We start from the raw sequence: 27968 nt of genomic DNA on the forward strand, positions 1-27968 counted from the left end.
AACAGGCAACCAGTCATGGACGATTCTCATCAATCCTCTCACAGGTAAGGTACCATCTGACAGGTTTAATAAAATATTAATATAACTAAAGTTTACAAATGTTATGCAGATCCAATGATACACTTTAACCCCAATTCCAAAGTTAAATAATGTGTAATATTTACATAAAAACCAAATGCAATGATTTGCAAATCTCATAAACCCATATTTCATTCACAGTGGGCAGTAGAAAAGATTAAACCTAAGAAAATGTACCATTTAAGGAAAGAAATTAATGTGATATTGAAATTGATGGCAGCAACATGTCTCCAAAAAGAAACAAAAGGCTGAAAATGTCAGTGATTTAGGTTATATTAACTATATAACTATAACAGTGATGGTTATATTAAGAGCTGTGAGAACACATTTTGCAAGTAATTAGGGTAATTGGAAATAGGTCATGACTGGCCACAGATAACAGTATGGTGCAGGATGGAGAGCCACACCACAAGATGAAATAATATTTATAAGAGCCCTAACGCACGGCTTCTGAAGGGAGTCAATGAAATAGGAGGTTGTGAGAGTGCTTATGAGACGCACAGGAAGACCCTGCCATTTGAAGATGGAGTGGGATTATTAATTAGTGAACTTAAAGGAAGTAAAAGAAAACACAAAATAACAGAACAAATGCACAAGACCGTACAGGACTCTGGAAACTAAAAAAAAAGAACTCCTATCCCTTGGGGCCCATGTCCTTACAGAGGATTTATGTAAGAGAATTTCATAAGAGCGCATGCTATAGTCTCTCTCTCTCTCTCTTTGGAAGACAAAGGCTGGGTCTTTGCCTTTGTCTTGCACTTTATGCGCTCTTTGTCATTTATTTGTCTTTTCCTTGTCTTTTTCTTTTCCTTTGGCCCTGATACCTTACCAGTGCTACCTAATGATTACATTAAGTGACCATTACATAGACACGCCACACATAGTAACAAATAGTAAAAAAAGTCTCTCCGAACACTCTGATGGGCAGAGGTTCGACAATCTGTGAAACGCTGCATCTCTGAATTGTCAAACAGTGTTTCTCAATGTAAAATTGCAAAGACTTTGAATAAATCATAATTTCATCATGCAGTACATCATATCCTTACAAGATTCTGAGAATCTAAAGAAATCTCTGTGTGCAAGCAACAAGGCTAAAAAGCAATATAGGATGCCAGTGATCTTCAGGCCCTCAGACGACAATGCATTAAAAACAGGGAACTAAAAATATATATATATAAAATATATAAAAAATAAAAATATTCACTTTATTGGTGTTTGTTTACATTGAGACAGTAGCGCATTAGTAGATTATTTTAAAGTAGATTATTAAATCCCACACATAACTGTTCATAACATCACTTTTACTCAACATTTAAATTTCACTTACGGTCCAGATTAAACATCAGACAGAGATTTAAGGACTGCAGGAGATTCAGTAAATTCTGTACAGACTGTTTTGAATGATGCTGTGACACAATCTGGTGGGGCAGACAGACAGACAGACAGACACTTAGACACAGATATACAAGCATTCATACTTATGGATTTTCTAAGCCTGATGTATGAAATGTAAAGGTATCATAAAGGAGCGAGTTCTGACCAATGTCCAGACAAAAAAACTTTCTTTTATTGATTTAGATTACAAGTACTGTTTGATTATTGACTACAAATTAAAACTTTTTCTAAAGGAGATCTAGTGGTTCTGGAGTTTGAGTGATGATGGAACAATGAATTACATATTTTGCTAACATATTTTTCAAAAGACTTGGTCTTCTTCGCCCGGAGTTTATTACAGTATGTGGTAGATGATGGATCTTTTCTTTTTAACAATCATTATGTAATAGCTCATCTTAGGGCGCTGGTGGCTCAGTGGTAGCCATGCGGAAGGCCCAGGTTCGATACCCAGCCAGTGCCCAAACCCCAGACACTGGATGCAGTCCAGCCCGGATAAAAATGGGGGGGAGGGGGGTGCGTCAGAAAGGGCACCCGGCGTAAAACCTGTGCCAAGTTGTTGTGCGGACTGGGTATTTCGCTGTGTCGACCCCTTGCCAGGAGCAGCCGAAAGACCACCAACAACATTATGTAATAGCTCATCTTCATGAAAGATGCCAATTATTCTGGCTTTGCTGACTTTAATTCTTTAACTATAAAAATCACATGATAGTCACATGATAGATAGACTCCAAAAAAATAAAAGTTTTAAAAAAATAACCAGAACCAGAACTAATAAAGCAAAAAAATACATGATTTTTTCAATTGTATCTTATTTTTTTAAATCTTGGAATAAGGTGTTGATTTTAGATTTTGTGATTAAAGATTTGGGTGGGCTGCAGAGGATTTCAAACTGTGCCAAAGCTTTGTTGTGTTTGGGAATGGCCATAATAGATAAGAACAGTTTTACATCTTTGGTTTCATTGCTTAAAAGAGCTTCTGAAGCTCCTCATAATTCTTCAGGGATATATAGATATATTTATTTATTTATTTATTTTTAATAAGGTAAGGATGTGAAATAAGAAAAATCTTATTAAAGCAAAAAGATAGCAGATAATTATGGTCTGGATCAGACTCTGATCCGTGTTCTCTCCACATACTGTAACATCCACCGCAAATCAGGATAGGAACCTTCTGCTAGCTGAGTGTCACGGTTAGCCCCTAGAGGGAGCCATACGCAGAGACTCCATTTTAAGATTAGTTGTGTTTTCTTGTGTTAGAACTTCATTTCCCAGAGTACACCTCGGTCAGGTGACTGGAACGCTCACCTGAACCGTGGTAGCTAATTAGAAGTGACTGATTACTGTAGTTTTGCAATAAATAGCACTTTGTTCAGTTGCCCTGCGTCTGACATCTTTTGTGTTTCAAGTGCTGTTTGGGTAATCTGTAAATTCTCCATGTCTTGGTGTCATGCCATCTTTGCTAACTTTTTAGTCAGGTGTAGCTCTTAGTTAGGTTTACCTCCTAGTCTCGTTTTGCTCCGTGTCTTGTCTAGCCACTTATCTTGTTTAGCTCTGTGTCCAGATTATCTTATGTTATGTATGTCTATATTTTGTTTTAGTTTCAATGGTTGTGATTTCTATTGGTGAGCTTAGCAAGATTACTGCCACACCTGTTTCAATCAAGAAATCACTGAAAAAAAAGCACCTCAAAAGCTAGACATCATGCCAAGATCCAAAGAAATTCAGGAACAAATGAGAACAAAAGTAATTGAGCTTTATCAGTCTGGTAAAGGTTATAAAGCCATTTCTAAAGCTTTGGGACTTCAGCGAACCACAGTGAGAGCCATTATCTACAAATGGCAAAAACATGGAACAGTGGTGAACCTTCCCAGGAGTGGCCGGCCGACCAAAATTACCCCAAGAGTGCAGAGACAACTCATCCGAGAGGCCACAAAAGACCCCAGGACAACATCTAAAGAACTGCAGGCCTCACTTGCCTCAATTAAGGTCAGTGTTCAAGACTCCACCATAAGAAAGAGACTGGTCAAAAACAGCCTGCATGGCAGATTTCCAAGGCGCATTCCAAGGCGCAAAAAGAACATTAAGGCTCGTCTCAATTTTGCTAAAAAACATCTCAATGATTGCCAAGACTTTAGGGAAAATACCTTGTGGACCGACGAGACAAAAGTTGAACTTTTTGGAAGGTGCGTGTCCCGTTACATCTGGCGTAAAAGTAACACAGCATCTCAGAAAAAGAACATCATACCAACAGTAAAATATAATGGTGGTAGTGTGATGGTCTGGGGTTGTTTTGCTGCTTCAGGACCTGGAAGGCTTGCTGTGATAGATGGAACCATGAATTCTACAGTCTACCAAAAAATCCTGAAGGAGAATGTCCGGCCATCTGTTCGTCAACTCAAGCTGAAGCGATCTTGGGTGCTGCAGCAGGACAATGACCCAAAACACACCAGCAAATCCACCTCTGAATGGCTGAAGAAAAACAAATGAAGACTTTGGAGTGGCCTAGTCAAAGTCCTGACATGAATCCTATTAAGATGTGGCATGACCTTAAAACGGTGGTTCATGCTAGAAAACCCTCAAATAAAGCTGAATTACAACAATTCGGCAAAGATGAGTGGGCCAAAATTCCTCCAGAGCGCTGTAAAAGACTCGTTGCAAGTTATCGCAAATGCTTGATTGCAGTTATTGCTGCTAAGGGTGGCCCAACCAGGTTTAGGGGGCAATTACTTTTTCACACAGGGTCATGTAAGTTTGGATTTTTTTTTTTTCTCCCTAAATAATAAAAACCATCATTTAAAAAATGCATTTTGTGTTTACTTATGTCATCTTTAACTAATAGTTAAATGTGTTTGATGATCAGAAACATTTTGTGTGACAAACATGCAAAAGAATAAGAAATCAGGAAGGGGGCAAATAGTTTTTCGCACCACTGTAGATCTTCTTGACTTGACCTGCAAGATTCTGTGAATTTGAATGGATAACTACGTTAATACACAGATGTAGAGGTGTGCCTATTTAAGGGGATGGTGAATTTATATGCAGTAGAATATTTTATATGTTTATGGTATTTTAGTATTTTTGCATTTGTGAGATTGTGATCTGAACGTCACTTGATAAGTATAAATAAATTGTTGGATAATTTGAACCTTAACCTGTCTTTACTTCACTGGAGACCAAGTTAGAAAAACTATTTTCTTACAGAAGATAAAAAAAAGCTCACTTTCTGTTTTTCAAATTTGCTCATTTTTGAGTTGTTCTTAGGATATGAACTTGTCTCTTGTGTTAGTTTTACAACTTTACTGTGCCTTGTATTAAATGCCGTTTTGTAATGGACGAAAAGAAAATGAGACCAAACTACAGTGGCACTTTGTAAAAAAGACATGTTGATAAAGACACTGGCCTGTAGTGTAAATGCATGTTTATCAGTTAGGATACTTTCCAAAAGTCATCCAAATGCAAACCAAGTCAGGAGGAGAGGACTTTACAGGTGAAGGCAAAGAATCTGACTTAGTGGAAGATATTGTTTAAGTTTGGTCATGTCATAATACTAGTGATAATCTGCATTAATTATTAATTTTATAAATCCAAATTTAACTGTTGTAATTCACCTCACCCATCTAAACCTGCTCTGAATAAAGTAAACAGCGCCTCAGTGTGGTTATAAAGTCAACTGCATTTGCTGTTGGTAATTGGGTCAGTAGGCAGAACTATTTAATCAGAAGTACAGTATAGTAAAAAAAAGTAGTACATAAACTGCTTAAGTTAGATCAATTTTATAAACATAGCTAAAGGCACTTGTATAGAGAATAATTTTCTTATTAGATAAAATAGGAAAATCATTTATATTCCATTCCAGTTTAGTTTAGCGGAATAAAACCAAAAGATTTGACTTGGAGAGATTAGACTTAAAGCATGCACTGCTGACAAAAATAAATCCACAGTAAAAATAAGGAATTCTTTTTTTTTTCTTCTTTTAACATTTTAAGGAAAAACTTCACCCCAATTTCAGTGTGCTGTAAATGAAGAGTTTTGAACTATTAATCATCATTTATACCGCTTTATCCTGTATACAGTGTCGTGGGCCTGGAGCCTATCCCAGGAGACTTTGAACATGAGGCAGGGTACACCCTGGATGAGATGCCATTAGCTAATCTGCATGGCTTTGTACTATGAGGGGTAACCGGAGTACCCAGAGGAAACCCACCAAACACAGGTAGCACATGCAAACTGCGTGCACACAGGCCCCAAGGTGGGAATCATGTCTGGACCCTGGAGGTGTGATACAAGTGCATATAATTATGAAAAAACTGAAAAATATCCTGTGCAGTTTATTATTTTATGCTATATTCTTCTTCTTTGCCTTTTGGCTTTTCCCTTTAGGGGTCGCCACAGTGAATCATCTGCCTCCATCTAACCCTATCCTTCGCATTCTCTTCTCTAACTAGCTTCATGTTTTCTCTCACTGCATCCATAAATCTTTTTAACATCCAAAATTGTCTTCCCACTTATGGACACGTTCATGCACACTCGCACATACGTAGTTATATTTTCATTTCTGGACCACTGCACAAGACACTTTAATAAGACACTTTAATAAGACACTTTTTATGCATATTTGCATTCCCCCAGTCAATTTTACTTCATTTTTTCCCTTTATTTACACTAAATTTCTACATTTTTATTAATTTCCTTTTTTTTATATATATTTTTTAAATTGTGATATATGTCCTTATTTGTACAGGATATTTTTATTTTTATCCTAATTAAATTTATTTTCTATCATTATTTTTTTATTCATATTTATTTCTTATCTACAGTATAAGCTTTTAGTTTTTAAGGTCATGGGCAGTCGTATAAGCATTTCTTTGCATATCGTACTGTGTATGACTTTTTATGTGACAAATAAAATTTGAATTTGAAATCCTTGTTGGTCTTCCTCTAGACGTTCTGCCTGGCAGTTCCAACCTCAGCATCCTTCTACTGATATGCTCACAGTCTCTGAACATGTCCAAACCACCTCAATCTATCCCCTCTGACTTTATCTCCAAAACATCTAACATAGGTTGTCCCTCTGATGAACATATTCTTGATCCTATTCTAGTCCTGCTCCTTCTTTACCTCAGCCCCCCTGTAGCCTCACTGTTCCACTTGGGTCCTTCTCATTCACACACATGTATTCTGTCTTGCTGCAGCTAATCTTCATTCCTCTGCTTTCAAGAGCGTACCTCCATCTCTCTAGATTTTCCACCACATGTTACCTGCTCTCGCTACAAAGCACAATGTCATCTGCAAACATCATAGTCCATGAAGACTCCTGTCTAACCATCTGTCAACTGTCATCCTGCCCATCACCAAAGCAAACAAGAAGGGGCTCAGAGCCTTGATGCAATGCAATAATGCTCCCTACTACCTTCTCTGTTCTTCTTCATCAGCATCTTCGAAGCAAATACTGCATCTGTTGTACGCTTTGTAGGCATGAAACCATATTGCTGCTCAAATTAACCTAGCTTCCACTACATTAAGCTTAATTGTATGACTCATTAGCTTTACTCCTTTGTAATTGTCACAGCTCTGCACATAACCCTTGTTCTTAAAGATTGGCACTAATTTTATTTAATTCAATTTAATTTTATTTATATTTTACTTAACAGTGGTCTCAAAGCAGCCCCACAAAATTAAAAGAAGATTATGAAAATGTGTAGGAGAAAGTAAAAATGTGTAAAGATCATAGTGATCCGATTGTCCTTGATGAGCTAGCCAAAGGCGGCGTTGGCAAGGAAAAACTCCCTGGGATGGCAATAGGAAGAAACCTTGAGAGGAATCAGACTCAAGAGGGAACCCATCCTTATTTGCGTCATACCAGATAGCAGGGATTGATCTGCAGTCATACTGTGTGTTAGACAGCTAGAAGTTTATTATAAGAAGAATGTATAGAAGATGTCGAAGTTAACATGGAGTCCAGTTCAGTTCAGCACAAGCATGGCACCAGGATGAGTCAGACAGGTGCAGAGGGCAGAGAGCATCTGGTGAGCATCTGGATCACTGGGAGCTCAGGAGCAGCATGTGTAGATCTGAACCATCATGAAGTAGAATCCAGGAGGTGGTCATTCTCTGGATGCCTCGGGATCCTTGCAGGGTTGGCCTCTGTCTAGTGGAACTGGCAGAATCTTCAGATGCCTCAGGGTGGGTAGGAAAAAAAAAGGTGGAAATAAATTAGCATAGCTGCCCTTCATTATATTAGCAGCACTAGGTAAGAGTGTGAATTATGTGTATGCCAGGCTAAAGAGATGTGTCTTAAGTCTGCTTTTAAACTTGGAGACTGTGTCTGAGCCCCGACAGGAATAAGATGCCAATGCTTAGGAGCTAAATATGAAAACATTCTGCCATTTTTTGTGGACTTTGATATTCTGGGAACTTTTTTTGGGAGTTTTGTGATCTTAAGCACTGTGGATTGTAACATGTCAGAAGACTGGCTAGATATGTGGGAGCTAACCCATTTAAAGCCTTGTACGTAAGTAATGCTAGTTTGTAATCAATTTTAAATTTATAATACTAATAGTATTGGGGTTATATGATCATATTTTCTTGGTCTGGTGTGAACTCTGGCGGCTGCATTTTGGACTAACTGAAGCTTGTTTATTGAGGATGCAGGACAACCACCTGGTAATGAATTACAATAGTCCAGTCTGGAGGTCATAAATGTATGAACTAGCTTTTCTTCATCAGATACTGATAAAATGTGTAGCGAATAACAGGGCTCCCATAGAGAGAACAGTCAATGGATCACATTCCTGAACCCCCTCTCCCAACATGCATGGCACCATCCTGATAACCTTATCTGGTTCGCTATCTTAAGGAGGACGTCTGTAAAACTAAGAAACTCCACAAGGCCAGATGCTTTGAAGTAGACCCCGAAACCGAGGGTGTAAATCGGCGATCCGGTAAACAAAGAATACAGTTTTACAGCTTCACCCCGAGCTGGGGGGGAAGAGTACTCATTACATCTGGACACTCTCTTGACCTCCGGAAGACATGCCTTTCCATGAACAAAGGCATACGGCATGGACACTATTTTAAACATCTTTAAAGTGTGCCAGTAGGGCAAAACGTATTTACATATATTTACACAGTTCCTTTTATTCCTGTGTATATGTTTGATTAATCTGCATAACTTTAAAGGTGTAATCAGCATTTACAAACCTTTTTATTAGATAAAGGAAGGAATGAGTGGGTAAGATATGTAATGTTTGGTGTCAATCTCAAGCTGGCTTTATTTCAAGAATGTTGGTAAACATGGGTAATTGGTAACATGAACAGAGCTCATGCAAAATTACTTTGTATAAAGTATTAAAAACTCCAACCGGATGGGTCACACGTGACTGCCGAAACACCTGGCTAATTTATGCATAGAAGGAGGAACCACGTGAGGTGTGGCTAAGCCCTGCAATCACATCCGATTGGATGAATCACCTGTGGGACGGACTGACCCCCAAGGGACAAAAACCCTCAGGAAGTCCACAGTAAAAAGAAGAAGAAGAGAAGTTATCAACACAACTGCAACCTACAACATCTTCCAAGCAGCTCGGGCTTCGCCCTTGCGGGCGCTGCGCCACCGCTGCTGGCGTCATCCGCTCTTCAAGAACTCTCAACGAGACTTCGTGCCAGAACTCCAAAGTCCTGCAACGAAGGAAATCTTAGGAGAAGTTCCAGAGCGCAGCCATCGGTAACCAGGCAACCAACGCCTCACCAAGGGGCTTTCCCGACTGACGTCATCTCTACAACAGCGCACCAACCAACCAGCAATGCCGTGATTCCCTTCGCTGGAGGCGAACCCACGGATGAGAACGAAACATAACGCAAGTAAACAAACAAAGCTGCATACCTTGCTGAAGTTGGTGCTCATTTCATAACTAAACCGTAAGATTGAACCCAAGACTCTGCTCTTGTGACTTTCGTTGATCTAGTAAACAGTACTAGAATAACTTCATTCATTTTCACTTGCCAAATTGTTTGTGTGTATGCATGTGTGTGTGCGTGCGTTCAAGTAGTGTAGTTTCATGTATCGTAGATTAGTCAAATAAATTCTCGTTTCTTTATAAAGTACTGTTGTCTTGGTCATGTATTTTAAAGTCTAAACATTTGCCCAGATCGTGTTACCTTGCTCATAAATTGCTTAATACTAGATTTTGTGTTATAGCTGTTGGCCATGTGATAACCAGAACTAGTAAGATACACTAAAATGTGCTAAACGCTGGACGGGTAGTCAATATAGTGTACGTTATAAATTTTGATTCAATTTATCAAATTAAACCGAATCGTTAAAGATTCGATACAACTCTGACCCAGAGCTAAAAATTACTTATTAATGATGACGGATGCGTTGGCATTGTGTTCACATTAAAATGTCTATATTTATTGGTGGACAATGCAACCAACATTCGTTGTCTTGATTATGTAAACCCTACGTATTAATGATGAAGAATGCCGGAAACTATTCATGGTCATTATTATGTTAAAACTCTACCTATACACAGTATTATGGTGGAGAATGCCGGCAGCTTTTCATTGTCATTATAACGTTAAAACGCTACAAATGTTCCCAAACTTGACAATATTTCTAAGATGAAAGGCTGTTTTTGTAATATTGGAAATCTTATTTTCAAGAGATAAGTAACTGTCGTAATATTGTAAACTGTCATAAAAATTAATATTATGCCCTGGTCTTTCACTGTCGAGCTTGTAGTAATAGTACATCCTTTTAAGTGCAAGCTGAAGTGAAAGAGCATTTGTTTTTTTTTTTTTGGACCAATAAGTAATATTTCTGTCTTGTCTGAATTTAGTAAGAGCAAACTATCGGTCATCCAATATTTTATATCTTGGACATACTCAGGTAATCTGGACAACTTGGATATTTCATCTAGTTTTGATAAGATGTAAAACTGGGTATCATCAGCATAGCAGTGGAAATTAATCCCATGTCTTCTAATGATGTTACCCAAAAGAAGCATGTAACAGCAGAGGTCCTAAAACTGACCCTTGTGGGACCCCATATTTTACTTGCATTACACCGGACAGTTCTCTGTTTAGATCTACAAAATGGTATCGAGTAGTATATAGTATTGAGGTGCAGCCTTGATCCGAAGATAAAGTCATTTGCAATTATATCTTTCTGTACTATGATGGGGGCCTGAAACCTGATTAAAATTCCTCAAAGATGTTGTTTCCCTGTAAGAATGTGCATATTTAAGCTAAACACCACCTTTTCTAATATTTTTCAAATAAAGGGAAAGTTTGAAACCAGTTTGTAATTGGTTATTTCACCACGGTCCAGCTGTATGCATTACATCTTTTAGTAATCTAGTTGGAATTAGAACTAACAAACATGTTGCTGATTAATCCGTGGTAATAAGTTTAGTTTTATCTAGTTGGAATTGGAACTAAGTTAACCCTAGGATAACCGCTCTTTAAAGTACTCCTTCCATCTTCCCATCACCCTCCTGGCACCTGTCAGTACATTTCCATCCCTATCTTTAATCACTCTAATGTGCTGCACATCCTTCCCATCTCTATCTCTCTGCCTCATTACCCTGTACAGATCCACCTCTCTGTCCTTACTGTCCAAACTAGTACACAGGTCCTCACACTCCTGGAGTTTTTTGTTCCACCACCAAGTCTCCTTGTCCACTTTTACCTTTCCTGATGATATACCAAGTACCCTTCTATTTGTTTTCCTGATCACGTTAGCTGTAGTTGTCCAGTAAACTGGAAGTACCCCCTGACCACCCAGTGCCTGTCTCAATTCCTCCCTGAAAACTGCACAACATTCTTCTTTTTTTAACTTCCACCACTTTGTCCTCTTCGCCTTCCTTGCCAACACTTTACAGTTAATGATCTCTTTCAGATTACATTGTTAACACAAATGACAATTCACCTGAGTGCTTCCACTCTTATACTGTATTTAACTCTATGTTCCTGCCTCTTTGGGAAGAAAGTATTTACTACTGTCATTTCCATCCTCTTTGTACACCAGCACCTGTCCTTCTGCATTTCTGTCCTGAAGAAAAAACCTGCCCATCACATTCTGATCACCTCTGTTCACTTCCCCAACATGTACATTAAAAACTGTAACAATCGCCACTCTCTCACCTCTAGGGATGCTCACTCCAGAATTTCTCCTTCTCTTCTAAATCACATCCTACCTGTGGGGCATAACCACTATCAACATTGCACATCACACCTTTAGCTTCAGATTAATCACCCTATTTGATCCTGAACACACAGTATATCCACCTTCCTTCTCTTCTTCATGTCAACCATTTCTCTTGCCTTCTCTGTCATAGAACCAACATTCAAAGTCCCCACTGTCATTCCTAAATTCTTGCCTTTCCTCTTTTCTCTCTGCCTATGAACATGCCTCCCTCCTCTCCTTTTTCGACTAACAATAGCCCAATTTACACAGGCACCCTAGGTCGACCGATCCATTATAGAAGTCAATGATCCACATGACTGATTTTGCTGCCACAACCCTCTGCATTTATTCTGGTACAAGAAGACACTGAATTATGCCTCCCTGGATTGTGTGGTTGTATTAGTTTGTTATATTACTAAAACTGATTTATTTAACACTCTTACTTACTCAACTTCTATACCAGATGCCAACCCATCGCAGGGCGCACACACACACTTTGGGCAATTTGGAAATGCCAATTAGCCTAGTCTTTGGACTGTGGGAGGAAACTGCAGTACCTGGAGGAAACCCACCAAACACGGGGAGAACATGCAAACTCCATCCCACAGAGATGGGAATCAAGCCTGGCTGGGAATCGAACTCAGACCCTGGAGGTGCAAGCCGGCAGTACTAACCACTACACCACCTTGCCGTCCATTTACTTAACAATACTTACTAAATACTTTTTATTTACTGACTTTTACTTTTAACAAATATTTAGCAGTAAGAAATTCCATAAAGAAAAACAAACTCTGAAACACATTGATTAGATTTATATTATACACTCACCTAAAGGATTATTAGGAACACCTGTTCAATTTCTCATTAATGCAATTATATAATCAACCAATCACATGGCAGTTGCTTCAATGCATTTAGGGATGTGGTTCTGGTCAAGACAATCTCCTGAACTCTAAACTGAATATCAGAATGGGAAAGAAAGGTGATTTAAGCAATTTTGAGCGTGGCATGGTTGTTGGTGCCAGATGGGCCGGTCTGAGTATTTCACAATCTGCTCAGTTACTGGGATTTTCACGCACAACTATTTCTAGGGTTTACAAAGAATGGTGTAAAAAGGGAAAAACATCCAGTATGCGTCAGTCCTGTGGGCGAAAATGCCTTGTTGATGCTAGAGGTCAGAGGAGAATGGGCCGCCTGATTCAAGCTGATAGAAGAGCAACTTTGACTGAAATAACCACTCGTTACAACTGAGGTATGCAGCAAAGCATTTGTGAAGCCACATCATGCCCAACCTTGAGGTGGATGGGCTACAACAGCAGAAGACCCCACCGGGTACCACTCATCTCCACTACAAATAGGAAAAAGAGGCTACAATTTGCACAAGCTTACCAAAATTGGACAGTTGAAGACTGGAAAAATGTTGCCTGGTCTGATGAGTCTCGATTTCTGTTAAGACGTTCAAATGGTAGAGTCAGAATTTGCCGTAAACAAAATGAGAACATGGATCCATCATGCCTTGTTACCACTGTGCAGGCTGGTGGTGGTGTGTAATGGTGTGGGGGATGTTTTCTTAGCACAGTTTAGGCCCCATAGTGCCAATTGGGCATCGTTTAAATGCCACGGGCTACCTGAGCATTGTTTCTGACCATGTCCATCCCTTTATGACCACCATGTACCCATCACCAAATTTCAAATTGGTTTCTTGAACATGACAATGAGTTCACTGTACTAAAATGGTCCCCACAGTCACCAGATCTCAACCCAATAGAGCATCTTTGGGATGTGGTGGAACAGGAGCTTCGTGCCCTGGATGTGCATTCCACAAATCTCCATCAACTGCAAGATGCTATCCTATGGGCCAACATCTCTAAAGAATGCTTTCAGCACCTTGTTGAATCAATGCTTAATAACCATTGCACAAAGACACTTTTTCTATGCATATTTGCACACCATTATATTTTCTATTTGTACAGTATATTTCTATTTTCGTATAGCATATTTCTATTTTCAGTTTCTATTTTTAGTTCTATTTTTCCTAGTTGAATTTTATTTTTATTTTATTTTTATTTAATTTTTCTATCGTATTTCTTTTATTCATATTTATTACTTATGTAAGCTTTAATTCTCTTTTTAAGGTCACTGGCGGTTGTGTAAGCATTTCACTACATTTCGTACTGTGTATGACTGTGTATGTGACAAATAAAATTTGAATTTGATTTGAATGCCACGTAGAATTAAAGCAGTTCTGAAAACGAAAGGGGAACAAGCACTGTATTAGTATAGTGTTCCTAATAATCCTTTAGGTGAGTGTATATTATTATATTATGATCATTTGTGTTGCATGTATTTTTATTCTAGCGGCATCTTATTATTTAAAAATCCAACACAGAGGTAATAATGATTTTAGTCCAATAACTGGCAGGTTAGAAATGTATAGAATAAAGAGAGTTCCTTCATTTTTCCAAGTTCCTTCATTTTCATGCTTGAGTATAAACACATACAGTGGTGTGAAAAACTATTTGCCCCCTTCATGATTTCTTATTCTTTTGCATGTTTGTCACACTTAAATGTTTCTGCTCATCAAAAACTGTTAACTATTAGTCAAAGATAACATAATTAAACACCAAATGCAGTGTTTAAATGAAGGTTTACGTTATTAAGGGAGAAAAAAAACCTCCAAATCTACATGGCCCGAAATAAAATAAATTGTTTTCTCTTGATTACTTAAGGTCCGCAATAAATAATCTAATAGCAATGGTTTTTAAACACCGTAAGAAGAGAAGGGGAAAAAAAAACAAGAGAGACCATGGGACAATGATCAGTTTCTCAGGCCTACCACTTAGTTTTTCTTTTCTTTTTTTTTTTGAAGGTCTATGCTTTAAAATGAAGAGGGTTTTTTAAAATTCTATGACAACTACTGACAACATTTTTCCCAAATTTCAAATAAAAATATTGTGAACATTTACTTAAAGTAAAAAAGAATGCATTACAACATATTTGCAGGACAAACACATTCTTCTAAACCTGATAAATACCTACAGTACAGCTTGGGCTGTGGAGATAAAAAGAAAAAAAAAAGAAGAAGGTAACCAAGCAGTACTTGATTCAGAGCATCTTTTTTGAGATATAGTTTTTGAAAAATCAGATAAACAAGTTTATGTAAATTATGATAATGCAAGTAATTTGCCATCAGATTTACATTAATCTTGAACTCTATGTTCATCAGGACGCCCCCATGTCCATGGTTTTTTAGGAACATGCTAGCCAGCTAACTCAGGTTTGTTTTTTTCAAACATGGTACTGTATAGACAGTGTTTTAGATTTAACAAACACATCTGTCTGTACGACATATAAAGACCTCTCTAGCTACTAACAGTCGGTGGCACAGATGAGTGTACAGGCTGTTTCTGTACCTGCTGCAGCAACATAACCAAGTTGCCTAGTTTTTTGTATCTTAGGTAATAAGTTGGTCTTTTAGCCACCAGCTTCTCACCATGCTGCAGTAATTGGAAAGGAATATCTCTTGCTGAAGTTACACACAATTTGAGCAATATCATGTTCATTAGCCAGTTTCATTGGGGCTTGGTGGTTGTGAAAAATGCTGGTTATTAGTAGTTTCAGGCATATTGGCATAAAATACTTAATCATTATATATTTAAAACTATCACCAAATAAATTTCCATTATTGGTTACTTGAGTAAAACAATGTAGGCCTTATTGCATGGCCTGATGGTGTCAGTAACAAAATCATAATATGATATCTGTAACCATAAAGAGACCAATGCACAGGAAGTCAACACCTTACTCAGGAAACGCTCTATACTGTATGTGTTGGGTTGTTCCTGTAAGTCACATGATGCTAACAGTCGGGTATTGCTTTGAATAAAGGCAGGAGGCTGCTCAATTCAGGGTTCAGCTGTGGGTGAACGGAAGAAAAAGAAGATCAACCAACACATTAAAAGGTAAATGATGTGTTTGGATATGCTTTAAGTGGTGATGGTGATGCTACAATTGATTTTCTTTTTGCACCTATTTAGCTTGTTAGACATGAAAGATCTTTATATATATATATATATATATATATATATATATATATATATATATATATATATAATGACCTACAGGGGGTTTCCCCCCAACTCGAAGTGAAGCTGCAGACTTGTCTCTTCTTCGTTTACTGATTTACACTTTTGCTGCTCGAGGATATCCCTAGTCATCTGGTGTTGTCTCTCTCTTTCCATGATTGTCTCTCTTTCCATGAAGTTAAACTTCTCACTGCTTTGTGTCATGGATGAGATTAGGGAGTCAGGATGGCGCCACTCGGACTAGGGGAGTAGTTCGGGAGTGTAAGAGATTGACAGCTCACTCTGGGGTAGCCTGTTCATTCCTACATTACATACAGTAGATTTACTTGAGTTATTTAGACTTAAAGATGGCGTCTATGAAAACGATGCAGTGTGTCTTGTTGGGTCTCACTGACCGACAGCAGTTTGTTTTTAATGCTGTTCTCTCGTTGTTTGGCTATGATGTGGAGAAACACACACACACACACACACACACACACACACACACACACACACACACACACACACACCTCCAGGAAACTTAATAATGTCATTAAAACCATCAAAGAATCTAAAATCCTTGTTGTGCATTAGTATATCAGGGTATTATATAGCGAAAAAAGGGAGTTTTTACTCTCAGAGCTGTGTTCTGTTATTCTGTACAATCCAATGTCCCACTTGGCCCCAACTAATTTTATAATTGGCTCAAGTTAGCCCTATCTCTAATCGTTTAATTAATACATTCATCCCTACTAATTCTACTTTATGATATAAGCCACAAAGAAGAGCACCTGCTGCTGGATGATGTTGTTAAACCTTGTGTATAGAGTAGATTATGTATTTTGTTTTATGTATATGTTTGTGAAATTTTCACACAAGAATAACATTGATTAGGGTTATGACATTATTAGTAGTATCTGTTGCCATTGTGTCATTTGTTTGTGTGTGTGTGTGTGTGTGTGTGTGTGTGTTTCCCACCAACCAGAGAAAGAAAGAACTATAAGTGAAAGAAAAATCCAGACCCTCCATTTTGTGTCGAGGGAAAAAAGCTTTTCTGGAGAACATCGAGTGTGTAAGGAAATTTAAAGCTTCAATATAAATCTTCTTATTTCTGCCTGATATCTTTCAAAACATTTCATAAACGTTTAAAAGTATCTAAAGTAAATGTACTTCATTATAGCTATAATGTACATATCAAGAACACTTACATTTTACTAATTTATATTTATATTTTTTGTTTAATCTACTTGTTGAAAGGCTCATAAGCAAATTACATTAATCAGATTGCCACAGATTCTCATCCTTTTTCAGCATTAAAGCCAATCCTCGGTCTGTATTTATGTTAGTTTGTTTCATTACTTATGGTGATGTGAATATGAAAATAGCTGTAGTTCCTGAATGGTTAATTCCACACTATTGTTTTTAACATGCCAGTAATTAATTTTGCCCTGAGAATAATAATTTTCTCTCTTACTTAAAACTTAGACTTTGTCCTGATTTACTTCTTTATATCAGATACCAGTAACAAGACACCAGTCATGGCCCATTCTCTTCATTATGATTTCAGGTAAGGGTTCATCTGATATATTTTAAGCACAAGGACTGAAATTAAGGATAGATTGAGGTAGTGGAGTTTGGAGAGAAGCACAAACTTTATAACACTGTATAAAGTGCAGAAGAAGACAGACTAGATACAGTAGGTCTACTATGATTGATGCGTCCATCAGCTACGTGAAAAGCACAAACCTCACAGAACCATATTCCTGGCTGGAGAATCAGGAGTAGATAAGTCGACTATCATCAATGGCATGAAATCTGGTGTGAGATCATAGAGACACAAAAATACCAGACTGTTTCTCAGACAGAATCAATCACAGTGTATCATGTGTTTATTGATCACAGCCCGTTCTCTCTGACCACCAATGACTTGCATGGATACGCCCAGAAGATTCGGAGGAGAAAAAAAATTGCTGAGTGTTTGCATGAGATATTCAAATTTATTACTATCACTATCAACTATCACTAACCGACAACTGAATCTTTTTAATGCTGCACTTTCTATATTCGACTGTAACACAGTTCTGTTAGTCACACATGACAAAGCAGGGGTTCCATATGCAAGTAAAGAAAATAACGGCTGGCTTGGTTAGAGTAATGAACAGAAACTTCCATGTTTCAGGTTCTACAAATTTGTCTGTGAAAACCTTAATGATGAGGACATATTGAGCTATTATAAAGCATCAGTGGAGCAGTTAAACAAAAGTATGGAAAGCTTTCTGACCATTTTGAAAGAAAATGAAAGTGTATACTGGAAGACAAATGAAAGCATGATGAGATGCAACCAATTGTTGACCAATTGTTAGCGAAGCTCTCCAGTTTAAATGTTTGAGTCACACTGACAGATTTTAGGATTAAGGAACTTCATCAGATAAAAGAAATAAACAAGCCTTACATAGACAAAGTACCACTGCCATATAACTGGTGGTTCATTCCAACCTAAAAGGCCACTACCTGTAACAGCTGTGAGGAGACCTGCTATTATCCAGGGTGCTGGTGGGCCATAAGTCCCTCACAGTGTGGTGTCATGTCTGATAACGGGACGTGCACAATGTGTACTGGAAAGTGTGACTACACTGCTCATAATAAGGAGGGGATTATATATGAGGTGAAAACAAGGAAGATCATGAAAACCATGAAATACCTGAAAGAGAAATTTAAAATAGTCTGGAAAGAGAAAGATTTTCGTAAACAAGATATAAAGAGAAATAAAAAAGCAAGAAAAAGCTAAAAAAGTCCTGATGGCGGAGTGTTATCATTGCGCGGTTAAACTGAACAAGAGCACCTCAGAAAGTTGCACTGCATCTACCGTTACATATTTAAATAGAAATCATATTAATGTATTCCTTTTGAAAGCCACAGAAACTAAACATTCAAACCTCCTGGAGCAACTTAAAGTACTGAAAGCCAATGCTTTTACCAGAAGGTGCTGGCATGCATGAGAAGTTGGGTGCCATTAATAAATTAAAATTATGCTTGATTCGAAAAGAAAAATTCACCCTGAACAAGTTGCATGTTCACCTTTGGAATTAATGTGCGATTCTACACAGCATCTAAGATAATTTTGTGTTCATTTTCATTAATTACTTTCTGTCCATGATACTGGATCAGTGTGATTTAGCCCTTTGTTGGTCTTTTTTTCTGAACGATTGCAATACAGCACTGCAACAGTCCATCAGTCTGACGAACTTTCACACTTCTGTACATTCTGCTCAAGCAGCTCGGCTTTCAAAGCTGTAATGTTCATGCTAATAATTCAGGCTTCAGTCTATTCAACATCATGATTCTTGTCATTTAGCAAACTGCTGCACATCCGTAACAGATAGCAACTGCCCCGTATCGCTGGGGATGTTCAATGCTGAACTAATAACAGCTTGAAAATGCCTCCTGTCGCCAATACAGCCTTGGGACAACATCTATACACCACATCTATTGCCTGAACATTACTAGAAGTTTTTTACCTATATCTGCGTGATTATTCAGTAAATGGTTTCGGCACACTGGAGCTTAGACGTGCAAGAGTGCAAGAAGCTGATAGAGTTGTGTTTTTTCACCATTTTGTTTGTTTGGCAAATTGTTCGTGGAGTTGAAAATGCGACGCAATTTTATTCAGAGGTGGAAAGTAACGAATGACATTCTTACTTCTACTTTTTAAATTAATTTTTTTAATCTGTAATTTTGCTTTTACTTAAATATGTTTTGATTGAAGTATTGTACTTCGCTACATTTGTAAGCATATTCGCTACTGAGTAAAAATGTAATAAATGAAAATGAATAATAATAAAAATAATGCATCAAGAAAGAAAAAAATTGCCACTCGGAGACCACTGCACTGATTGATTGATGGGCGGGGAGAAAAAACACACTAAATTCACAAGGACGATGGAAACGGACAAAAAAAAAATTATGAAGCAAACCCCTGGCCATTGTAACGGCCACTACTACATGTATATTGTAGACCACAATATGTATGTATGTTGCTCTTATAAGAGTTGCCGGCCCTCCCCCAGTGTGTGTATTGTTGAGGTGTGTGCGTGAGAATAAATATTTATATTCTGTGGGTACAGTACTTAAATGGCACTACAAATTTAGAATTTAAATTAAATATATACGTTTCTTATTTGCAGTGAATTTATGTTAAGTAAATGTTAACACATTATAACACTTATATTTTATCATTTGTAACACTCGCATAGCCAGAAAAAGTGGGTGAGCCACGGGTGTTGTCAGATTAATGGGAAAAATATATATAATAAAACTATATAAGATACATAGGCACATACAGTGCATCACAATAAAGCCAAAACGTTATGATGTTGTTAAATAAAGAAAGTAAACAGGGTGCACTGTTCTGTATTGTTTTCGGTGAACTTGAGTGCATTAGAAAATGAACTGAAACGCTGTGTATACTCGCCTCACTGACGTGAAAAATATATACTTATAGAAAGCGAAATGTCTGCTTTTATATAAACTTATGGAAAACAAATCTTATATTATGTAATTCGTACGAAAAGTGCATTATAGACGCGTCCACTGGTGCGGAGACGACGAAATGACATGATCACCTTAACACTATAGCCAGAACCTAAGACATCACTAATTTATCGATGAATTATTGAAATGTTCAGAGTCTGTCTCCTTGCTGTTTTTCCCCCGACACTTTTTAATCATTAGTCTACTTCTGCCGGTGCACTTTGGAAAACTTTATGCGTGCGGCTGAGCGCTGATTAGACTACGTAGGATAGTAAAAAGGAGGATCACAATGCTCAACGATGCTCAACCCCGAGCTCAAACCTCATTTAAATTAAATTAACAAATAGTATAAGTAAACAACAATAGCCCACATTTGAAAAAAAAAAAAATTTAAATTATAAATAATAAAAGTCCATGTTATTGTGTGTGTGTGTGTGTGTGTGTGTGTGTGTGTGTGAGCCCTGTAATGGATTAGCACTCTGTCCAGGGTGTACCCCGCCTCATGCGTTCAAGCCCCCACAACACTGTACACAGGATAAAGGGATAGTGAGTGAGTGAGTGAGTGAGTGCTTTGAGGGAATAGCCACTCTGTGTTATCTGAGTGTGTTGTAATTAAAGTTGGGCTGCTCGTGTCGGGGTGATGTGTGCAGCTTTGTGGTAGGTTTTTTCAGGGCAGACAAAGTGTGGGACGAGTGGTAGTATAGTGTTATATAAATACTTGCTAAATAACTTGCCTTTTACAAAGTGTGAGTAAAACAAACCTCAATAATATTACTGCAGAAATGCAACAAAACGCAAATATATACTTGTGTAATAAATACTGTGTTTCTGTGCTGATGAGCATCTCAATTTTGCTCGTACTATAGTATACTCAGATCACAACAAAAACTAAAGAGCACATACTGTATAGAGCATGAATATATACTCGCTTAGTAAACGATGTCTTTTGCGATGTGGGGCACGTGCCAATGTGTGAGGATGCTGAGTGTATAGGTGTGAACAGCTGACACATCATTAGCCAGACGTCAATAGGTCCTACTTATTCATGAAAAGTCGCTGATTATTCCGTGAAACAGAGGCTCTGGTGCAAACGTTCAGTCACTTTACCCCAAACAAAAGGTCTTTGTGAGTGTTACAATTTAGTTGTTTTGCTATGGACACACACCCAAGACTTTCATGAACTCATTTCTGTGCTCGAAACAATCTGTGCGGTTTGTTTATTCTCCTTTTCACTTTTTTTCTGCTGTAGTTTGAATTTTAAATAGTATTTTCTTTAAAAGTTTAAAAGTCAAGGAAGCGTGCTTGTATATCCAACCACTCGTATAACAAAGCAAATTTCTCCATAAGAAATAATGGACTCAGAGAATCAGGAGTAACTCAGACGATTTCTTCCACAAGGGGGCTGCTGTGTAAGACGACTTTCTCACACACACACACACACACACACACACCAGTTTACCGAATAGAGACTCGCCCTCAACGCTATGCGCGTAATGCACACACACTAAGACCGAGCATGGGAGACGATTACCCACAATTCCCATGAAATGGATACGCTCTCCATCTGTTCTTGATGGATTGTTAGTCATGCAGATCTTCTCCACTGGTGCCCTTCATTGTTCCTTGGTGGGCAGCGAAGACCTTAAGAGAGCGCAAGTGTGGCCTTTCTTATTGTCCTCTCCCATTTTGTTGTCCCTTCTGGCCACATGTTGGAATTACGCATCATTCTGCCTACTTTGATGAAATCTTCTGGCAGTTAATTGTTCTATTTTGTGGGCTTCACATATCAAATGTGCTATTGTGCGGTTTAAAATCAATTAAACACCATGTCATTCCACAGGTCATCCGGCTGTTATTTTTTAAAGGGTGAGTGCAGTGAGTCTTTTTGCCAGCATACAGAGGGGACATCTTGTCCACCTGGAATTTAGGCATTATTTGATCCTTCCCAGTCTGATCTTGGCTTTCATTACCAACAGCTAATAATCAGTCTTAAAATCAGCTCCAAGGAACATTTTTTCAGCAAGAAGTGCTTTTCTGCTTTTGACTTCATAGGATGTAGTCAGTTTATTTTCTATGGATCACATCTGATACTATCCAGGTATAGGGGCACGTATTTGATTAGTTGCAGCCTGTGTTAGATTATCTATAGCTATTTTTTCTGGCAAAATTGAACGAAATGATCTCTGGCATTGTTCCGTTGCCCCAGGCCACGGTGGTTCAGCTTCGGCTTGGCTTCCTACTTTGTTGTTGAAATCTCCACTCACATAGATGATATTGTTCCTGGGTGTTTGGTCCACTGTTTTTTGGAGTTCAGCATTAATTCTTGAATAACGGTTCTGTCTGTTGCTAATATAGGGGCGTATACCTGCAGGATGATGAAGTCAATTTGGTTGGTGATTAGTTGGTCATTAATTGTTTAATATCTCTGCAATGATCTCCACTGAGCTAATGATGAAGACCAGACAATTTCTCTGGACAGTATAACCTGTAAAAAAATAAAGTAATAAACGGTGTGGTGCTCTGACTGGAAATAGCCATTTCCTTTCCAGTGGAGTTTCCAGATTCCAAAAATATTAATCTTTGTTCTGTCTATTTCATTTTTGACAACCTGTATCTTTCCAAGGTCCATACAATGTAAATATAAAGTGATGATTTCAATGGTTTGGTACAGATCAGACAGCTTTCTCAAATCCTGCTGGAATCAGCAGCCAAGCAACCTTAGGTTGTTTATCTACCTAGGTCAAGTAGCCGGTCTACTGGGAACACACCTTTGCTCTTCTCCAGTCACATTTTGAACATTGTCCAGCCTGAAACGTCCACTGTCCAATGCCATGTTTGAGGTCACAATTGGTGTTACCATTTCAGCCAGAATAAGAGGGTGGGTGACCAGGTCTTTCACTCAGTCGCTCCCCAGTTTTTAGTAAAAATGGTTGGAGACCATAGCCATAAAGGGTTACTGCAGTTGATCCCCAATTCACAAAGAAGTTTAGGATGGGATTTGGAAGTATAAAAAGTGTTTTTTTTGTTCTTGCAGCTCTTTTCAAGCTATATCTATTTCCTTCAGGAAACGCAGACCTTTTAACCCATTTTAAACCAGTTCCCCATACTCATATGGGTATCAATACATCTTTATCAAAGAACAACCACGCAGAAAAAGATGAAACATTAGACTAGTGTACATGTAATGTTTAATAGCAAATATTATTTACATTGTGTAAATGTTTAATAGCATAATGTAATAAATTAAATAAATATTCACCTGCATTTTTTGTGTAGGAACGAAGACTTGTACACCTCAGAGAAAGAACAACTAAATCAAATCAAAAGTAACAGCAGACAAAAAGGTGGATTAATCACAAGATACATCCTTAACACAAGTACTATAGCTGATGATGAAAGACTGAAGAGAGTTGTTTTTAGGAAAAAGGACAACAGTAAGCCTCATAAAACCATATTACTTGTTGGAGAAACAGGAGCAGGAAAGTCGACTCTCATCAACGCCATGGTCAACTACATGCTGGGTGTTAAAAGTGAAGACAAAATCTGGTGTGAGATTATAGAGACAACAGAAAATCAAACTGGCTCTAAAACAAATGTAGTAACAGTGTATGATGTCTTTACTGAACACAGCCCGTTCTCTCTGACCGTTATCGACACGCCTGGATTTGGAAGCACAGAAGGAATAGAGAAGGATGTAAATATTGCTGAAAGTTTACTTGAGTTATTTAGACTTAAAGATGGAGTTCATGAAATCGATGCAGTGTGTCTTGTCGTGACATCAGTCACCGTTCGTCTCACTGACCGACAGCAGTATGTTTTTAATGCTGTTCTCTCATTATTTGGCTATGATGTGGAGAAAAACATTGTTGTGTTCATCACACACGCCTCCAGAAAACCTAATAATGCCATTAAAGCCATCAAAGAATCTAAAGTTCCATGTGCTCGGACTGATAAAGGAGAGCCGGTGTATTTCAGGTTCGACAGCTTTCACTGTGAAGACCTGAATGATGAGGAAACTTTAGAGGATTATGAAGCATCATGGACTCTGTTACACAAAGCAATGGGGAGCTTTCTGACCTTTCTGAATGAAATTAAACCCATAAGCACAAAGATGACTGAAGCAGTGCTGAGAAACCGCAAACGACTCACAGCATCCATCTTCAATATGAAGGATCAAATCACACTGGCAGAGCTAAAGCAAGAAGAACTTAAGCAAATAAAAGAGGCTTTAGAGCAACTTGAGAAAAATAGATCATCTGTGGATGACTTTCAAATTGAGGTGGACGAGGCTTACAAAGAAAAGGTGCAGATAGAATATCAGTGGTGGCACTTTGGGTGGAAAGAGGCAACTTGCTGTACAGTGTGTGAGGAGAACTGTCATTTCCCAGGATGCTGGTGGGTCAAAGATCTTTCCTGGTGTAGCGTCATGCAGGAGAAGAAATGCACAGTGTGTACGAGAAGATGTCACTACACTAAACATGTTAAAGAAAGGAAAATGTATGTAATGAAGACGAGGAAGGTCAAGAAGACTAATGAAGATCTGAAAAGGAAATACGACACAGAGGCTGGAGATAAAAAGAGCTTGATAATTAGACTGGAGAATGAAATAACAGAAATAGAAAAAGAAAAGGTCAGACTGGTGGAAGAGTGTTATCAGTGTGTTGTTTTGCTCGAGGGGATCGCCTTAGCATCTGACTCTGTGTATACACTGCAGTATTTGGACTTTTTGATTCAAAAAGTCAAAGAAACAGGAGGCACAGACCGAGTGAGGAAACTGGAAAACATGAAACAAAGAGCTGATGAAAAACACTTGGCGCAGTTAATACGACTGTTTAATTCAGTGCTACACAAATAAATGGCTTAACATACAAGAGAAAATCATATGTAATCACTGTACATAAATACTCACTCAATTACTCATCACTCTCTATATCCCAGAAGACTTAGAGCACACACACATTCACACACTACAGGCAATTTAGGGAATGTGAATCAGCCTAACATGCATTTCTTTGGACTGTGGGAGGAAACTGGAGTAGCCGGAGGAAACCCACCAAGCACGGGAAGAACATGCAAACTCCATGTACACAGAGACCGGAATCAAACCTGGCCGGGAATTGAACCCGGACCCTGGAGGTGCAAAATGTGAATGCTAACCACTAAACTAATGTGCTGCCTACAGTACATTAATACTAAAGACATCAAAATTGTAAAAGAACACATATGGAGTTTTGTAATTTGCAAAAAAGTGTTAAACAACAGAATATGTTTTAGATTATCAAAAGTAGCTATCTTTTGTTTTGATGACATCTTGGCACACGCATGCATTCTCTCGTCAAGTTCATGATGTAGTCATCAGTAATGATTTTCAACTCGCAGTTGCCTTTCAAGAGTTAATCTGTGACATTTCTTTCTTTCCTAATGTGCTTTAGACCATAATTTGTCTCGTGCAGAAGAAGAATGTATACGAGTCAATATTCCTGTTAGTACTCGGTTAAGTAAAGAAAAAAAGACAGCCCGGAAACATCCAGTAAAGAAATGAAGGTCAGTCCGAAAAATGTCAAAGGACTTTAAATTTATTCCACAGTGTAGTCGTCAAAACCATCAAATATAACTGTAGCTCTGATGCGGACCGACCCAGGAAAGGAAGGCCAAGATCTACCTCTGCTGCAGAGGATCAGTTTATTAAAATATTCAGCCTCAGAAACCACCAATTTACAGCACTTCAGATTCGAGATAAATGTTTGTTACTTGTAATGTAAATGTTTCTTGGAGTTCAAGCAACAGACGTATTTCAACATCATCTGTTCAGAGGAGACTTCATGAGTCAGGCCTTCATGGTCGAATTGCAAAAAAGAAATCATTACTTCAGAGGAACAATGTGTAGACGAGACTTACTTGGGCCAAGAAACCCAAGGAATGGACATTAGATCATTGGAAAACTGTCCTTTGGTCTGATGAGTCCTAATTTGAGATTTTTGGTTTTAACCTCCATGTGTTTGTTAGATGTAGACAGGCTGAACAGACAGTTCCTGAATGTGTGGTTCCCACTGTTAGTCTTTTATTTCTCTATATAATCCTCTGCTACAATAATAAATCAATTACCTTTTTAAATCAGCGTTGTTCATTTTACATAATTCTACCAATGTCTGTTTATTAAAGTATGAGATAAAGTGTTTTCACTGGAGTGAGGCATTTCATCTAGAATAGGTTACATATTTAGTATGCTGATGAACATCATCATGAAGGACAGCTTTTCAGACATCAACAACTTCACCAGGTGACTTTCTTCACTGAGAAAGTACACTCAGTCATGGGTGTGGAAAGGAAAATTTCATCTGCGTCCTCATCAGTCCTGGTCAAGAAAAAGATCTGTGTGATGCATTGATTGGCCTCGCCTCAGACCTGCACAGCTGAAACTCCATTTTTGTCTTAGATATATCTTAAATTTACTTTCACAATCTACAGACTATTTATGTATATATACCTTTTGAAATAGATTATTTTTAATATCAGTGTTGTAACAGCTTACAATGACAAGCCATTATTAACATGGTCTCAGCGTGAAAACACTTTGCTGTTCATTATTATTATTATTATTATTATTATTATTATTATTATACAGCACAGTTCGACTTATGATTGTGGTAGTTCAGCATCATGTCCTTTACACAGTTGTGTTTGTTTTTCCCATTCTTTTTTTTTTTTTTTATAAATTATTATAATAAAAACAATAAGACTACCAATTTAAAGTAATTTCCAAATTATCACTGAAATGCAAAATTTATCTCCAGAAAATGTTACTTTTTTTTTTTTGATTATTGTAATGTAGTGTTCTTTTTGTTAAGGCAAAGTTTAACTTACCATCTGTATTTTCATTTATTCTGAACAACATTCTGCTAAAAAGTTTTTGTTTTTTTTCTAGAAATAAAATCTTTCAAATCTTAGTTTAGTCGGTTTGTTCTGGTTCTGGTTTCAACTGATTTAGAAAGAGTGAAGATGATTTTTGGGACTTTTTAATGTTTAAATTCTGGTTGTTTTTTTAAACCTGATATTAAAATGTTTTGTAGATTTATTAGTTCCTGACAGGGATTAGTCAGGGGAAACACGGCCACACCTTATACTGGTCTATAGTGTAATGTCATTTAAAATAAGCAAAAAATGAACTCTTCCTTACTTATGAAACTAAATATTTCAGTCCATATTTTAATCAGAGAACATGTAAAATCATTTTAATGGCTAAATGTTTAAAGGAGGAATTAAATATGTATTTCCAAACACTTTCTGAACAATGCTTAAAAAAAGACGCAAACAGGATCAAACACTTTTAATTAGAATCGCGCTCATATAAGGGACAGCAGGTTAAAGGTGAAGATCAGGTGATATTTAGACAACTTGCATAAATTTCCATAAATTCATATTTATTAAGACTTTATATGATAAAAAACATGCCTGCAACATATGTAATGTATGTATATGAACCATCAGCTGTGAAATGAACTGGAACCAATTTTAGGTAATCTGTACAAAATTCTTTGAAAATATTGTTAAACTGTTGTTGTTATTGATAAAGTGGTACAGAAGGTGTGTGAGTGAGTGAGTGTGTGTGTGAGAGAGAGTGAGTGAGTGTGAGTGTGTGAGTGAGAGTGTATGAGTAAGAGTGAGTGAGTGTGTATGTGTGTGTGTGTGAGAGTGAGTGAGTGTGTGTGTGTG

General features: G+C 37.7%; 1 protein-coding gene across 2 annotated transcripts; it reads left to right on the plus strand.

The window, feature by feature from the left end:
* LOC128520156 (uncharacterized) lies at positions 1–27219 on the plus strand. 2 transcript variants are annotated; one of them, XM_053494242.1, is made up of 5 exons: positions 1–44; positions 15550–15623; positions 16711–16797; positions 17211–17292; positions 23532–27219. In XM_053494242.1, the coding sequence occupies exons 1-5, from the start codon at positions 16–18 to the stop codon at positions 25108–25110; spliced, it is 1851 nt and encodes a 616-aa protein (XP_053350217.1). In that variant the 5' UTR covers positions 1–15; the 3' UTR covers positions 25111–27219. The 2 variants fall into 2 exon arrangements, with proteins under 2 accessions (XP_053350217.1, XP_053350218.1); XM_053494243.1 differs by having other exon boundaries at positions 17241–17292; positions 23532–27216.
* Positions 27220–27968: the final 749 nt, after the last annotated feature.

The sequence above is a fragment of the Clarias gariepinus genome, chromosome 4 (genome assembly GCF_024256425.1).
Source record: "Clarias gariepinus isolate MV-2021 ecotype Netherlands chromosome 4, CGAR_prim_01v2, whole genome shotgun sequence".
NCBI lineage: Eukaryota > Metazoa > Chordata > Actinopteri > Siluriformes > Clariidae > Clarias > Clarias gariepinus.

Excerpts from the sequence above, each read along its gene's own strand:
- LOC128520156 (XM_053494242.1), top strand. The coding sequence starts at position 16 with ATGGACGATTCTCATCAATCCTCTCACAG. Across the intron at positions 16,798-17,210 it reads TTCTGGAGAACATCGAGTGT|ACTTTGTCCTGATTTACTTC; the intron begins GTAAGGAAATTT and ends CTTAAAACTTAG. Across the intron at positions 17,293-23,531 it reads TCTCTTCATTATGATTTCAG|GAACGAAGACTTGTACACCT; the intron begins GTAAGGGTTCAT and ends TTTTTTGTGTAG.